Below are 12,302 nucleotides of genomic sequence, written 5' to 3' on the forward strand. Positions count from 1 at the left end.
GAGTCCGTTCCACTGTTCTTACCCTCAGCTCTTGCCCTCAGAAAGTTCTTCCTGTCGAGTCAGAATCTCATTTCTTGTAACCTGAATCCATCGGTTCAATATCATGCATGTTTCAGACAGACATCCTGCCTTGTGCTGTTTGCCTGTGATAGCTGGCATGAGTTAAGACACATTACTCTGTGGAAGTGGGACGCAGGTGGCGCTGTGGTCTAAACCACTGGGGCTCTTGGGCTTGCCAATCAGAAGGTCAGCGGTTTGAATACGCGTAATGGGGGTGAGCTCCTGTTGCTCTGTCCCAGCTTTTGCCAACCTAGCAGTTCAAAAGCACACCAGCGCGAGTAGATAAATAGGTACTGCTGCAGTAGGAAGGTAAACGGTGTTTCCGTGTGCTGCTCTGGTTTCTGTCATGGTGTCCCGTTGTGCCAGAAGCGGTTTAGTCTTGCTGGCCACATGACCTGGAAAGCTGTCTGTGGACAAACGCCAGCTCCCTCGGCCTGAGAGCGAAATGAATGCTACAACCCCACAGTCACCTTTGAGTGGACGTAACCATTCAGGGATCCTTTACCTTTTTTACTTTACTCTGTGGAAGTACATGTGTAAAATTAACACTGTGGGTCTGTATCTAATATCAGGTGATAGTACAATGAGTTCCCAAAAACAAGAGCTCAACATGTGTTAACATTACATTGCCCCAAGAAATGAGTTTTCCTTGCTTTTGCTACTGTGGATCCCTGTTCTAAAATTATGTATCTGAAGAAGTGTGCATGCACACGAAAGCTCATACCTAGAACTAACTTAGTTGGTCTTTAAGGTGCTACTGGAAGGAATTTTTTTATTTTGTTTTGACTAAAATTATGCAGGTCTTCAGCTTCATATAAGCTCTTCTAAGCGTTCTCAAAGGGTGGCATCTACACCTCTACTTTAATTCCTGCTTGTATAGTTGGGCATTTATTTATTCTATAAAATAATAAGAGTATATTTTTAATTTTTTTAAAAAATCAAATGTACAAATCAGGTTTCAAACAAAAGAAAATATTGTGAATGGTTTTACAAAGTGAGTTGTTCCAAAAAGAAAAGTATATCATCTTTCTGTAAACCTGTTGTCGTACTGTAATAAACGAAAATCTTCCCTTATTCCCTTATGGGGGACACAAGAGCCCTTTGCAGGTTCTCCATCAGTCGGGGAAAATAACAGAGGCCATCCAGAGAATATTGAGAAGAAAAGCAGCTTGTAAGCCTGGTCTTTATTGAAGTGTTGCAACAGGGTGCTCCCCTCACACACGGAAAAGGAGGAGGACCCAGAACAAAGGTGTGCCTGCCCTTTTATAGAAATTTTAAATTCCCTGCCCTGGAGTCCAAGACCACCCACAGAAACATACATACATCACAGAAGGAGTGTAGCTCAAGACCACCCTCCAGATACATCATATCTACATCTCAGAAAAGGTGGTCTACAGCAGAAATCTGAGTGCGTTGTTTATCTCCTGTCTGGCAGGTTACCTATTAATGCTTACTTGATTGGATACCCTGGGGAGCCTGGCCAGTTTTTTGTAATGATAAATACTTAGTTCCTGAGCCAGGTCACAGGCTCATCCTATTCAAACACAGACATACCCCTTAAGACAGGATTTGTGAAGGAAAAGGCAATGGGAAGGCTCTTCCATTGGACCGTGCAGAGAAAACACCTGGTTAGACCTGGGAGTCAAAATGGCTCCATGGCTGCTCTGCTGTGCAGCTTCAGACATTTGGCCTATATATCTATGTATGTGTTTGCTTGGTACATTTATGAATCTTCATTATATACATAAGACCTTAATTTATTTATTTCAGTACATAGCACTGCTCATTGCTTATACACTATTATTGTTGTTGTTATTTATTAAATTTGGATGGTGCCGTTACCTGCAGGTCTTAAGGGCAGTTTGCAGGAGAAAATCACAACATGAAAACATGAAATAGACAATAAAATAAATATAATAATAGGCAATAAAAACAAAAAAAACAACCCAATATGATTATATCATCTAGCCTACACTGTGCAGATGAGTGGCGGCTGTTGAAATTCAGACTCAAGAAGTGCATTAAATTTTATGAAATAAAATGAATGAATGAATCTTGGCTATGTACAGCTATTTCCTGGGAGATCTGGTGCCCACTTCCGCCCTGTGGGCAAGAGGGGAGGAAATGGCTTCAAAAGCAGCCCGGAAGTCCCGCCTCCGGCTTGGGAAACGGCCCGTCTGCGCCTTTGAACTCGGTGGTACGCAGCCCGCCCCGCTTCCTGCGCCTGCGCCACTCGCCTCCTGGGCTGGAGAAACGTGCTCGAAGGGCAGCTGCGTCCAGGTGAGCAGGAGGGGATCTTTGTCTCTCTTTTTTGCCAAAAATCAAAATGGGGATTTAATCCCAGATGATGGAGCAAAGTTGCTGGAGGGGGCAGAGCTGGGAGGGGGGCAGCCTCGGACATTGCAGATCTGGTGCATTGCAAATAATAATAATAATTAATAATAATTTACTTATACCCCGCCCTCCCCAGCCAAGACCAGATCTTTTTCTCTCTTTTTTGCAAAAAATAAAAATGGGGATTTAATCCCAGATGATGGAGCAAAGTATAATAACCATGGATCAAAATGCAACTTAAAGGTGTGTGAAAGAAAGTAATAGAAGTGGAAAGAAATTGCAATTGAGTAGATTGGAAGGTGGGGTGAGGGGTGGTGGATGGTGATGGGAAAAGGAATGATCTGTGGGATTGAGTGTAGGTATGTTTGAACATTTTTAAGGATTGTGTGAAATGTATGCTTGTATATTCGCAATATGTGTGTATTAATGCTGAATTATTTTAATAAGAAAAACTTTTCACAGTTAAAACAACAACAACTTAAAACCAGATTAAAATACAACATTCAAATGCAGCTTCATTTCAGTAGAAACTCAAATAAAAAATTTTTGTGGGATGAAAAGGTCAAATCTTCACCAAGGCCAACTATCCAGATGGCTCCTACGTGGGCCAGAAAAAAGCCAGGTCACTTGCAAGGTCACACACCCCACCAGTTAGGATAAAGTTTAAAATGTGGCTGCGAAGGTACCCATTTAAAAGAAAAATATATGAGGGTTGTTGGTTTTTTTTTGCTAAGGTAGACTGCGCCCGAGGCAGGAAGCTCTCCTGCCTGGGGAGGCAAGATGGGCACCTCCATTGCAAGCAGCGCAGTGGATCTGTTTTGCAAAACAGATCGTGGCCTCATCTTTCAAATGCAACAAAAGATGACCAGGCTCTTCCTGGAACTGTTAAAAGAAAAGGCGATGGCCTAAAATGCCCCTTTTCCCCATCAGCACGGCCCACCTCCCAGTGACTCAACAAGAAGTTTCTTTTTTTTAATATATATAAATTTTTATTAGTTTTTTTAACATACCGTTTTAAACAGTAATTAAACATACTTTTACGTCCTATGCAATTCTTTTGACTTCCACCAATCCTGTCTGAAAATTCTCCCATCTAATCTCTCAGTATACATTTCTTGCTTTCTCTGTTACATCTCATAACTGATATCTCTATTCTTTTTCTACTTGGTAATGCTGCATATATTTCTCCTTGCAAAACTTCTTGTAGTGACTCAACAAGAAGGTTCAGTGGCTTGAAGCTCCCTCCAAAAAAGCCCCAAAGCTAAGTTAATTTCTTAACCCTCCCTGCCCCAATAAAGCAGAATAAAGACGCCTTCTCTACACCCCAAGGCCTTTTCTCATAGATTTAGGACAATTTTTTTCCTGCCTAGCACTTTTAAAAAAACCTCAGTAGCTATCAGGAAGACAAGGTTTTTTTGGTGTGTTTCAATATTTTGTTGGAATCACCCAGAATAGCTGGTGAAACCCAGTCAGATGGGTGGCTAATAATAATAATTATAATAATAATGGTTTTCCAGCTCCGCTTTTATTGTATTTTTTGGCCACAAAAACTGCTTCTCCCCGGCTCAGTTTTGCCCAAGGGAGTTGCTTGCAGATCCTATCACTTGCTAATGTTGCAAGCAGAGATCAGGGCCAAATTCTGGTCCGGTTTGTGCAAGGAGATTAATGGGCCAGTGGCAACTTTTTGCAATAGCTATTCTAGTTTCACCTCCACCCTGGAGGTAGGAGGTTCCATCATCGCCCACTGGCTGTCTTTCACAAGCCTTGGGGCCAAAGGTGTTGTAAGCAAAATCTGCCCTTTTTCCTTTATGGGGTACCCAAGAGCCCATATAGAGTCCTTGGCTGGGCAGACAAGAATGAATGAATATTTATGTCAGCCATCAGCCATAGCAATAAAACAACAGTGCAGTATACAAAGAAGAGAAATAAAAGTCAATTGTATAAAATACATTTTGGGGTTTGGAATCAACAGTCAAATGGTGGATCTTCTTCTGATTGCCCCAGATAAGAACCTTGCAACTGTAATAAATGAAAATCTGCCCTTATTCCCTTATGGGGGACACAAGAGCCCTTATAGAGTCCTTTGTAGGTTCTCCGTCGGTCAGAGAAAATAGCAGAGGCCAACCAGAGAATATCGAGAAGCAAAGCAGCTAGTAAGCCTGATCTTTATTGATCTGTTGCAACAGGGTGCTTCCCTCACACGCAGGAGAGGAGGAGGAACCCAGAACAATAGCACACAAGGCCTTATATAGACATTTTAAATGCCCTGCCCTGGAGCTCCAGACCCACCCCTCCATATATCATACATACATCACAGAAGGGGTGTAACCTAAGACTACCCCCCAGATACATCATACCTACATCTCAGAAAAGGCGGTCTACAGCAGAAATCTGAGTGCTTTGTTTACCTCCTATCTGCCAGGTTACCTGTTTAATGGTCACTTGATTGGATACCCTGGGGAGCCTGGCCAGTCTTTTGTAAAGATAAATACTTAGTTCCTGAGCCAGGTCACAGGCTCACCCTATTCATACACAGACACTTAAGACAGGATTTGTGAATGAAAAGACAATGGGGAGGCTTTTCTGTTTTCCTTTGACCTTGCAGAGAAAACATTTGCTCAGTTTGAGAATTGCTGTAAACAAAAATCTGCCCTTTTTCCCTTATGGGGTATGCAAGAGCCCGGATGGAGTCCTTACATAGGTTTTCTATTGGTAGGAGAAAATAACAGAGGCCAACCAGAGAATATTGAGAAGCAAAGCAGCTAGTAAGCTTGATCTTTATTGATCTGTTGCAACAGGGTGCTCCCCTCACATGCAGGAAAGGAGGAATCCAGAACAATGGCGTGCAAGGCCTTATAAAGACTGTTGAAATTGCCACCTTGTAGATCAAGACCAAATGGGACACGGGTGGCGCTGTGGGTTAAACCACAGAGCCTAGGGCTTGCTGATCAGAAGAGCGGCGGTTTGAATCCCCGTGACAGGGTGAGCTTCCGTTGCTCTGTCCCTGCTCCTGCCAACCTAGCAGTTCGAAAGCACGTCAAAGTGCAAGTAGATAAATAGGTACCGCTCTGGCGGGAAGGTAAACGGCGTTTCCGTGCGCTTCTCTGGTTCGCCAGAAGTGGCTTAGTCATGCTGGCCACATGACCCGGAAGCTGTACGCCGGCTCCCTCGGCGAATAAAGTGAGATGAGCACCGCAACCCCAGAGTCGGCCACGACTGGACCTAATGGTCAGGGGTCCCTTTAGATCAAGCCCACCCCCAGAAACATCATGCATACATCACAGAAGGGGTGTAACCTAAGACCCCGCCACCAGATACATCATACCTACATCACAGAAAAGGCTGTCTAAAACAAAAATTTGAATGTTGTTTTTCCTGTTTGCCAGGTTATCTGCTTGCCTTTCCTGATAGTCTGTCACTCATTAAAATCCTGATTACTCAATTCCTGAGACAATGGGAAGGCTCCCTGACCCCCCTCCCTCCATGCAGGGAAAACATTTGGTCAGTTTGGGAATCAAAAATGGTTTCAGGTCAGTCTACCTGTGCTATTCTATGTACATGTTTGGCTGGTAGACTTATGAACATTGAACATATATCTAAGACGCGGGTGGCGCTGTGGGTTAAACCACAGAGCCTAGGACTTGCCGATCGGAAGGCCGGCGGTTCGAATCCCCGCGATGGGGTGAGCTCCCGTTGTTTGGTCCCTGCTCCTGCCACCTAGCAGTTCGAAAGCACATCAAAGTGCAAGTAGATAAATAGGCACCGCTCCGGCGGGAAGGTAAACGGCGTTTCCGTGCGCTGCTCTGGTTCGGCAGAAGCAGCTTAGTCCTGCTGGCCACATGACCCGGAAGCTGTACGCCGGCTCCCTCGGTCAAGAAAGTGAGATGAGCGCCGCAACCCTAGAGTCGGCCACGACTGGACCTAATGGTCGAGGGGTCCCTTTACCTTTACATATGCCTGCTCAAGTAGGAAATAGTTTCTTTACCTTTAATATATCTAAAATTCCTATCACAAGGCCAGGAGTGTGTGTGTGGGGGGAGGGTGGGTCAGAGATCATGAGTCTGGCTCCAGAATGCAAACAGGCCAGGATCACGTGCTCGGCTGCTGCCGACTGCTCTCCACGCCTGCAGACAGGGCTGGCCTTGTGCAGTGCACCCGTCTCCTGCCAATTGTGGGATGATCTGATCTCTGCCTATCTCGCACGCCTCTTGTTTGCTTCCAATCTTGCTTCCTCCTGCAGGCGGAAAACCGGGACACAAGGACACGAGAGTGAAGGAGGCAATCTCTGCAGCGCCTGGATTTGGGGAGGACATCAGCATGGCCAGCAGCTACCCTAAGCCGGAGGAGAAGACCTTGCAGACCCTTCGGGATGCTGCCAATCGCCTTCGGATTCACTCCATCCGCGCCACCTGCGCCTCAAACTCTGGGTAATGCACTGGGACCCTGTAATTTTTCTAATTGTGGGAGATTTGGGGAGGTATGGAGGGCAGAAGCAATCAGAAGAGTCTGCTAGATCAGGCTAGAGACCAGCAGTTCCCTGGGGTGCAAGGAAGGAGGACTTTCCATCACTTCCCTCCCAGACATTTCCCCTTAGTTCCTATGGGTCTCCTCTGAAGGGGGAGCCACCTGTGAGCTACCTAGCCTGTAAGAGAGGACCTCTCTCCACTCGTAGCTGGAATTGCATATTTGGGCAGCTTTGAACAATTTGGGGCAATTAAAATGTTAAAGGTTAAATCTTGTGGAGGGAGGAGTGTTAAGGTATATAGAATTGTACATATGGTTGATTTGAATATTGATTATGTATACCCAATGTATCAGCCGCCTGGGGGTTTTCACTGTTTGTTTTCACTGTTTGCGTTTTGGTTGTTGGTTAATTTTTTAAAAAATAATAATAATAATAATAATAAACTTGCAACCTGGGGCTTGGCATACCCTGTGCTTAAGACGCAGGCAAGTCCTTGCTTCGCCACGGACTGACTTGGGCAGTTTTCCCTGATCATGGCTGCCACCGACCTTGGACCAGCGTGGCTTCTCCCTCCTCCTTCCTGGCGCTGCCGTTTTCTCACCGTTTGCCTCCTGCCCTCTCGCTCCAGCCACCCCACCTCCTGCTGCAGTGCGGCCGAGATCATGTCTGCGCTCTTCTTCCACACCATGCGCTACAAGCCGGACCAGCCAGGCCACCGCAGCAATGACCGCTTTGTGCTCTCCAAGGTGAGGAGTCTCTGATGCCGGCCTCTCTTTCGCCCGCTGGGCGCTCCTCCAGATGTCTTGGACTACAATTCCCGCGAGAGAGGGAAAATTAATAATAATAATAGTAATAATATTTTTATTTATATCCCGCCCTCCCCAGCCAAAGCCGGGCTCAGAGCGGCTAACAACAATAAAAGTAACACAGTTTACATAAAATCACACTCAAATAAATGAAATACATTCTAAAATCAATTCATTCTAAAATCAATTCAAAAGCGAATTAATGGCAAGCATTGGGTTAATGTGGATTACCAAAGGAGGGGGGTCAGGCTGTGCCTTGGCCAAAGGCCTCATGGAGCAGCTCTGTCTTGCAGACACTGCGGAAAGATGTCAAGTCCCGCAGGGCCCTAGTCTCTTGTGACAGAGCATTCCACCAGATCGGGGCCACGGCCAAAAAAGCCCTGGCTCTGGTTGAGGCCAGCCTAACCTCCCTGTGGCCCAGGACCTCCAAGATGTTTTTGTTTGAAGACCCTATGGTCCTCTGAGGGACATACCAGGAGAGGCGGTCCCATAGGTCTGAGGGTCCGTGGACGTATAGGACTTTACAGTTTAATACCAGCACCTTGAACCTGATCCTGTACTCCACCGGGAGCCAGTGCAGCTGGTATAGCACTGGATGAATGTGATCCCGCAGCAAGGACCCCGTAAGGAGTCTTGCCATGGTATTCTGCACCCGCTGAAGTTTCTGGGTCAGTCTCAAGGGCAGCCCCACGTAGAGTGAGTTACAATAATCCAGTCTGGAGGTGACCGTCGTGTGGATCACAGTGGCTAGGTCAGGGCAAGAGAGAGATAAGGGGCCAACTGCTTAGCTTGGCGGAGATGAAAAAATGCCGCCTTTGTTATAGCTGCAATCTGCACCTCCATGGAAAGGGAGGTGTCGAAGATTACACCCAAACTCTTCATGGACGGTGCTGGCACTAATTGCACCCCCGCAAGAGATGGGAGTTGCCCCCCCCCCACCAATCCCATATCGTCTCGACCCAGCCAAAGGACCTCTGTCTTCAAAAAAGAGATATGAGCAATGGTCATGCTGTGTTGGGCGAGGCTGATGGGGTTTATAGTCCAAGACATCTTGAGGGGCGCCCAGCGGGCAAAAGCTGACCCTGGCACCGTCCAGGGAAAAGAGTGAGCTAGCTGCAAGCAGGTCCCCTCTTTCACCGCCCTAAAGCCCAAGCGGTCCCTGGATTCACCTGCGATTCCTTGCCCTTTGAACATCTTGACCACCATGCCTCTGGCCTTCCCCTTCTGCTGCCTCGCTTGCCACAGCGCCTCCCCATTGTTTGTTAATTTATTTTCATTTATTAAATTTGTCCGCAGCCCTTCATTTGTAGATCTCGGGGCAGTTAAAATGCAATACAGTGGTACCTCTGGTTGCGAACGGGATCTGTTCCGGAGGCCCGTTTGCAACCTGAAAGGAACGCAACCCACAGCGGCGCTTCTGCGCATGTACGCATCGCTTTTCGCCGCTTCTGTGCATGCGCGTGATGTCATTTTGCGCTTCTGCGCGAGTGGCGAAACCTGGAAGTAACCCTTTCGGCTACCTCCAGGTCACCGCGGGACATAACCTGAAAGACCGTAACATGAAGCGGACGTAACATGAGGTATGGCTGTACGAAAAAACCCACAACGCATTATGAAGGTTGCAAGGAGGAGGTTCCTTCCTCTGGGCAAAGGGTGACCCCTGCTTTTTCTGTGCTTCCTCAACCCCTGAGCAGGGCCACGCTGCTCCTGTGCTCTACGCTGCCTGGGCTGAGGCCGGCTACCTCAACGAGTCCGATCTGCTGAAACTGAGGAAGATCGACTGCGACCTGGAAGGCCACCCAACCCCGGTAAGCGCTTTCCTTCGTACGGCTCTGGCTCTCGGTAGTCCGTGCTGCATAATGGGCCCAGCGCTAGAAATTAGCCGGGGGCCAGGCACGTTTTGCAACTGGTGCACATCCAACTGTGGAGATCGCTGGACGCCAAGTCGGCGACTGACATCTCCCTCTGGCTTCCTGGAGCCAGGTGAGCAGAAGAGCTTAGTTATTGAAGAATCCTTTTCCTCCAAGGACTCCATGGTTCATTCCCCTCCTTGGTCAATCCCCACAACAACCCTGTGAAGTAGGTTACGAGGTTAACGCCTCTTTGCTTCAGAACAGGGGTCGGCTAACGAAGCCCCGGGCGCTGGATGCGGCCCCCCAGGCTCGTAAATCCGGCCCATGGAGCCTGCCGCCCACTTGGTCAGTCCCCACGCACTACGGATGGAAGGTAAAGGGGTCCCTTTACCTTTAAAGCTCTCAGACACAGCTTCTGCTATCCTAGGTAAAGGTGAAGGGACCCCTGACCATTAGGTCCAGTCGTGGCCAACTCTGGGGTTGCAGTGCTCATCTTGCTTTATTGGCCGAGGGAGCCGGCGTACAGCTTCCGGGTCATGTGGCCAGCAGGACTAAGCCGCTTCTGGCAAACCAGAGCAGCGCACGGAAACACCGTTTACCTTCCCGCCAGAGCGGTACCTATTGATCTACTTGCACTTTTGACGTGCTTTTGAATTGCTAGGTTGGCAGGAGCAGGGACCGAGCAACGGGAGCTCACCCCGTCACGGGGATTTGAACTGCCGACCTTCTGATGGGCAAGTCCTAGGCTCTGTGGTTTAACCCACAGCGCCACCCACATCCCTCGAAGCTTTAATATGCAGCAGCAAAAACAACAAAACAGCCAGGAGAAAGCGGCGACATGTTGCTTCTCCTTCGCAGCCAAAACAGAAAATAAAAGACACTTCCCCTTTGTGCGTGCAGCACACCCCGGAGACAGGACGCCATGTCCCTTCAGCTATTAACCCTGTGAGTTCTGGGACTCCTCACATTTATATTTTTCAAAATATAGTCCGGCCCCCCACAAGGTCTGATGAAAACGTTTGCTGACCCCTGCTTTGGAATCTGTTGGGTGTGTGTTGCTGGTGGAGTGGCCAGGAAAGCGCCTTTCCCCCGATCCAGAACAGTTGGGGAACAAAAGGATCAGGACCTTGCGGGGCTAATTGGTTTGCGATGTTATCCTCACCCCACGTTCCTCTCACTTTTTTCCTCCCGCGTTTACAGAGGCTGCCTTTTGTGGACGTGGCCACTGGCTCACTGGGACAAGGCCTGGGAGCTGCCTGTGGCATGGCCTACACTGGGAAATATTTTGACAAGGCCAGGTGAGGAACTTACTGGGGAAACTGGGAAGATTCACCCGGCTGGAGCTCCGTGTGGCAATTCCAAACGCTTTCTGTGGTTCGGCACGAGTAAACAGTTGGGGTAATTGTTATAAACTGTGCGTAATTGAAATAAACAGCTCCCCTCAGTCAGATACAGTGGTACCTTGGCTCTCAAACTTAATTCGTTCCAGAGGTCCGTTCCGAAACCGAAGCGTTCAAAAACCAAGGTGCACTTTCCCATAGAAAGTAATGCAAAACGGATTAGGGAAGTTTTTAATCTCTGACGCTGGATTGTTTTTAATATTCGGTTGGAAGCCACCCAGATGGGTGGGGTATATAATAAATTATTATTATTATTATTATTACATTAATCCATTCCATACTTTTATAAACAACCCCTAAAACAGCAATTTAACATGAATTTTACTCTCTAACGAGGCCATTGATCCATAAAATGAAAGCAATAATCAATGTACTGTACTATAAAATAAATAACACAGCAATGTAGGGAGTCTTCTCTTCTCATGAGGTGGCCAAAGTACTGGCGCCTCAGCTTCAGGATCTGTCCTTCCAGTGAGCACTCAGGGCGGATTTCCTTAAGAATGGAGAGGTTGGATCTTCTTGCAGTCCATGGGACTCTCAAGAGTCTCCTCCAGCACCAGAATTCAAAAGCATCAATTCTTTGGCGATCAGCCTTCTTGATGGTCCAGCTCTCACTTCCATACATCACTACTGGGAAAACCAGAGCTTGAACTATACAGTGGTACCTCAGGTTAAGAACTTAATTCGTTCCGTAGGTCCGTTTTTAATTTGAAACAGTTCTTAACCTGAAGCACCACTTTAGCTAATGGGGCCTCCTGCTGCTGCTGTGCCACTGCAGCACGATTTCTGTTCTCATCCTGAAGCAAAGTTCTTAATCCGAGGTACTATTTCTGGGTTAGTGGAGTCTGTAACCTGAAGCGTTTGTAACCTGAAGCGTATGTAACCTGGGGTACCACTGTATGAACCTTTGTCGGCAAGGTGATGTCTCTGCTTTTTAAGATGCTGTCTAGGTTTGTCATTCCATCTAATTTACCGTCCTCCATTATATGCAGAATCATTGCAAAAGTTATTTGAAGCCTGCCAAAGACCTCAAGTGTTTACAGTGATCTTTCAAGCACGTTCTATATTTGTCCCCTTCTTCGTTGAAGTTTTGACCCTCCTGATTTCTGATTTTCCCGGTTAATCCTGCCACCTCTGCATAGTCCGAGAATTTCATATGCCAGGACCTCTCTCCTTTCTCGCCTCCTTAAGAATAATAACGTTATTGTGCGAGTACTTGGACCTTGAGAAGCTGACAGCTGCAGTAAGAGATAAACCTAAAAAGATGGTGAAAGAAGAATGGGAATGTTTAAATAATTATCTAGGGGATAAGGGTTAATCAATAAAGACCTGGTTATGTTTAGAATGATACCGCATAGGGAAATGTTCGCTGATACCAAGATGA

At 47.1% G+C, this 12,302-nt stretch overlaps 2 protein-coding genes across 3 annotated transcripts in view; both read left to right on the forward strand.

Moving 5' to 3' along the window:
* Positions 1–12,302, forward strand: part of GORAB (golgin, RAB6 interacting) — an 88,631-nt gene that overhangs the window by 36,416 nt on the left and 39,913 nt on the right. The window lies entirely within an intron of this gene.
* Positions 2,221–12,302, forward strand: part of LOC310849147 (transketolase-like protein 2) — a 30,190-nt gene continuing 20,108 nt past the window's right edge. The window contains exons 1-5 of one of the 2 annotated variants that reach the window (XM_083749176.1): positions 2,221–2,340; positions 6,635–6,821; positions 7,488–7,605; positions 9,360–9,473; positions 10,719–10,816. In XM_083749176.1, coding sequence (XP_083605302.1) covers positions 6,712–6,821; positions 7,488–7,605; positions 9,360–9,473; positions 10,719–10,816 — 440 coding nt within the window. In that variant the 5' untranslated portion in view covers positions 2,221–2,340; positions 6,635–6,711. Of the gene's footprint in view, positions 2,341–5,773; positions 5,925–6,634; positions 6,822–7,487; positions 7,606–9,359; positions 9,474–10,718; positions 10,817–12,302 lie in introns of those variants that run through there. The other variant, XM_083749175.1, reaches the window with a different exon arrangement.

Source organism: Podarcis gaigeae, assembly GCF_964106915.1.
Source record: "Podarcis gaigeae genome assembly, chromosome: 7".
Classification (NCBI taxonomy): Eukaryota; Metazoa; Chordata; class Lepidosauria; order Squamata; family Lacertidae; genus Podarcis; species Podarcis gaigeae.